The 4214-nt window shown below is 36.4% G+C and overlaps 1 protein-coding gene across 1 annotated transcript; it reads right to left on the bottom strand.

Annotated features, from left to right (window-relative positions):
* Positions 1 to 905: 905 nt before the first annotated feature.
* LOC106754830 (transcription factor MYB61) lies at positions 906 to 3213 on the bottom strand. The gene is made up of 3 exons (XM_014636899.2): positions 2852 to 3213; positions 2650 to 2779; positions 906 to 2548 (listed from the first exon to the last, which is right to left on the bottom strand). The coding sequence occupies exons 1-3, from the start codon at positions 2982 to 2984 to the stop codon at positions 1471 to 1473; spliced, it is 1341 nt and encodes a 446-aa protein (XP_014492385.1). The 5' UTR covers positions 2985 to 3213; the 3' UTR covers positions 906 to 1470.
* Positions 3214 to 4214: the final 1001 nt, after the last annotated feature.

Raw genomic sequence — 4214 nt, 5'->3', positions numbered from 1 at the left:
AAAGTTGTCCAAAAAAAGTTATTAAAACTTTTTCCTAAACCCTTAGTGAATGTAGTCATCTTTTCAACTATGCTGACTCTGTGTGCATAATCTGTGTCTTCTATGTTAGGTATCGCTGTAGAATTGGTGACTTTTCATTTACTTTATACGAAGATTAATTGGTGAGTTTTCATTTACTTTGTATGATTCTTGAACGTTATGGTATAAGTTTCTGCTAAATTATAATATATAAGTGAGATGTGAACACGTAAATAGATTTAAACTTATTTCTAATATGATATCAGAATCACGATATCGAATCGTCCATTAATTTTAGTTTGAAGTTTGAATTTAAAGGATGATGATTATGTTAAATGATTTTGAGATTGGGATGATATAGGAAGATTTTGGGATGGTAGGTATTGGTTGCAAAGGGATGATTAGGATAATGTTTTGGAGTTTGAAGTGTCTTAAAGGAAGTAGAAGACATGGGGTATAGCTAATGTGGCCCTTGTTAGCTCGGAAGTCCTTGTCTGATTGCACGGAAATAAGCGAATTTGAATTCTGAAAACCTCACAATTCAAGTCTTTTTTGCGCCTTCAAATGTCAAAGAATATCCACAGCCATCCACCTAAAATTAATAATTATCTCTTTTGCTTTTCAAATTAACCTTCATTTTGGAAAGCAGACTTATTATTCATTGTAATTTCTCAAAAGGAAAACTAACAGATTCTCCCATATTGAAAATGATGTGTAAGTGGTGTCAATCTCTTTCTTTCTTGGGATACAGTAAATAAGGGAGGGTGTATGAGAATTTAATAACAAAAGAAATGGATGTAAAATTTACTAATGACAAGACTTGTCATGTTGCATGGAAGGATCCAATCCCAAAATTTGCATAGAGGGAAAGTGTCGAGGCTACTATGGGAGTTAATATATTATTCTACTGTCTAGAAAATGATGGACAAGCATTAGAACATTGGATTGGTACAAGTCCTGCTTACACTGCTTTGCTGTCATTTTCAGTGGTATGAAAGTGGGAAAACAAGATCATACCCGGTAGAAGAGATTCTGAAAATTGTTTGCATTTGCAGGTAAAGTAACTCTGTCCCTTGCATCAAAATGAAAATGAAACTTTGCATGGACCAATAAAAACATCTGTCATGGCTGCAACTTGGACATGCAAATGCACCATTGCGGTTACAGTGTAGCAAAGAAAGAAAAGAGTAGAATGAAAGACAGAATAGCAACCCTTATTCTGCAATTCTACCCCACACCCGAGAAGAAGAAACTAAAGACAGATGGTTTGGCTCACAAATGGTAAACAAAGTGAAAAAACCAAAAAAAAAAAAAAAAAAAGGTGAAATGATTGTTTTGTATTAGACCTACATAAGAGCAAAATCTGTGGTTTCACACACCTGTACTAAGAATAGCAATCCTTTGAATCGGAACCCTTCTAATAAAATCTTTGTTTTTCTCCAAACAATCCTTTTACATGTGTCCAAAGGCTGCCCTGAGCTTCTGGATGTCCTTGGAAAATATACTAGAGGTTTGAGACGGTTCTTGCTGCTTGGTGCTATGAGGTAACATAGCCCCTAAAGTGTCAGGTACCAAATGCATTGATGTTTTTATCTGGTTGCATAAGGATTCAGGAGCTTGATTTTGTACAGAAGCCAGCACTGAGATTGGATTGTGAAGGTACTCATCCCACTTAGCTTCTTCTGTATGATTCTCCATCATATGAATTTGTCCCTCTTTAGTAGTAGAGGTGCTACATTCTGCCATTCCCCAAGAAGAAAAGATGTTTAAGGGGCTGCTACCTTTCAACTCTGTGCTGCCATTACTCCTAATGCTGCTGTTGCTGTTGTTGGAGGCACTGGCTTCCCAGTAATGAGATCCATAGGCTGTAGAAACACTGTCTGAAGGAACAGCAAGTGAAGGCTTGTAGCAAAAGGAATTAGGAAGAAACAAATTGGTTGTAGGTGTAGTAGGATGATTAATAGAAGTGGCAGCATTGAAAGGAAATTCAGAGTTCATATCGAAAGGCCTTCCAGTTTGGCCAAACCAATGAGCAGAGTTTGAATCATTAGGGAGACAGTCATTGGTTGCATAACTCATCTGAATTGGAAAATTTCCCATCAAATCTGAGGGCTGGCAGCTAGTGTTGTAGCTCTCTTGACGGCTACTATTCACAAACCTGTCTAGGAACAAGTCTTTGTTGTAACAGTTGTTGGTTACGAAATTGCTGTCACTTGTGCAGTAAATCTTGGAGCTGCAGGAACCATCCATCTCGGGTGCATAGGCTTTTGGAGAAATTGATGTTCTCTGCTCATAGGAAGCTGAATCTGACTTGGAGCTGTCTGATTTCAGGAGGTTCAATTCATTGGACACTTCCGGTGCTTTACCTTGGCTCTTACCGGTGTCATCTCCGTTCTCAACCTCGGACAGTGGTTTATGAGTGACAGGGTCTATGCCTTTTTGCCTCAGTTTCTTCTTCAAGCAAGAGTTCCACAGATTCTTTATTTCATTATCAGTCCTCCCCGGTAACTGTGCCGCAATTTGAGACCACCTGAGACAGCACAGGATAACATGCATGTCAAGCAAAAGGGAGAATTCATTAATTCAATTCAATCATGAGAGAGAGTGAATAATAGTTAGAATTACAATTACCTGTTCCCCAATACTGCATGAAGTTCAATGATAAGGTTTTCTTCTTCTTGTGAGAATGTTCCTCTCTTTAAATCAGGTCTAAGGTAATTGATCCACCTGAGCCTGCAGCTCTTACCACACCTTTGCAAACCTGGGAATAGATTGAAAAAGAGATTAATAAGAGTTTTGTATTTATTAGATGGGAATAATGGGATGAATTTACCTGCTTGCTTAGGCACAGAACTCCAACATCCATGACCATACTTAGTAATATGCCTGAGAAGTTTTTCATCCTCCTCAGGAGACCAAAGACCCTTCCGAAGCTTCTGCTTGTAACAGCAAGAGTGTCTTCCCATTTGTAGTTTTTGTTTTTCCCTTAATTACCAAATGAGGAGAGAAGCTCAAACCTTTTTCAGTTAACACAAAGTTTGTTTATTCCTAAGAGAAGTGTCAGTGAAGAAAAGCTATTGGGGGCTGAGATAGATAGAAAGAATGTGACAGCCAGAGAGATGATATGAAGAAGGAAAATGAACTGGCAGCTGAGAAAAGAAGTTGAACTAATATAAGAGCGAGGCCCCATTAGAGAGGTCACAGTCAACAAGCTTCCCCGTATTTTCTTTCTTTCTTTATTTTAAATCTATACATACAATTATATATATATATATATGATAGAGATTCAACAATGTGAAATAGGACTTGTTGTTCTGTATAGGTCGGAGTTCAAAGAAGGTGAAAAAATGAAACAGTCTACACCATGTCTTTTCGAAGCTGTGAGCATTGATGTCTCTTACAGGAATGGTGGGACACCTTTTCTGATATCATAATCTACTAAAGACAGTATAAGATAAAAAATGGTTTTACCCTGCTGAGTCCTCATTATTGAAAAACCTGAATTAATTGTTTTATAGACTCCTGAAGAAAAAGAAAGCAATCCTTGTCAAACGCTACAGTCTATGTCTGTGAAAAGCGAAATGCGAAATACCATTTTGCATCTCTTGTTTACTCTTTGAGCCATGTCATGATTTCTTTGAAAAGTTGCATCATTACGTAAAAAAATAATGCATGGTTAAAGGAAAATATTGGTATGGTGCTAACCGTTTTTTATAGCTTAGGGTTGTATCATCTGTATTTTACAAAACATCTTTTTTCTCAATAATTAACCTACCACTTTTAAGGAAAACTTTTATTATAGACAACTAACTATTGGGCGCATTATTCATTTCACTTAATATTAATTTTATAATCGTTTTATTAAAACTTCATTAACTCCACAACCATCCCACCGGCATCTATGATCTTCACATGTGCAATACTTCTTTCTTTTTTTCTTTTTTTTCTCTAATTAATTAGACACAACCTTTAAATAAACGCTATTTTCTTCATCCAGTACCTCATTTTGTCGGTTCAAATATTACGAATTATCTATAATTACGTATTCACCAAACTTCTAATCCATTCATGCACTCTATCTAACTAATTAAACAAACACCTTACACCGCCGTATCGTTATTTTCTCAAACAAATAACATGTTCATGTTTATGCCTAGAAAAAACAAATTTTAATTTCTTTTCATATTCAAAAATGC

Source organism: Vigna radiata, unplaced genomic scaffold, assembly GCF_000741045.1.
Source record: "Vigna radiata var. radiata cultivar VC1973A unplaced genomic scaffold, Vradiata_ver6 scaffold_273, whole genome shotgun sequence".
In the NCBI taxonomy this organism is placed as follows: domain Eukaryota; kingdom Viridiplantae; phylum Streptophyta; class Magnoliopsida; order Fabales; family Fabaceae; genus Vigna; species Vigna radiata.
The sequence above is the reverse complement of the archived record's forward strand: the minus strand, read 5'-3'. Positions and strand labels throughout refer to the sequence as shown.

Coding starts and splice junctions, on each gene's coding strand:
- LOC106754830 (XM_014636899.2), bottom strand. CDS start 2,984: ATGGGAAGACACTCTTGCTGTTACAAGCAGAAGCTTCGGAAGGGTCTT. Junction 2,780..2,851: donor TTCTGTGCCTAAGCAAGCAG/GTAAATTCATCC, acceptor ATCTATTCCCAG/GTTTGCAAAGGTGTGGTAAG. Junction 2,549..2,649: donor CATGCAGTATTGGGGAACAG/GTAATTGTAATT, acceptor GTGCTGTCTCAG/GTGGTCTCAAATTGCGGCAC.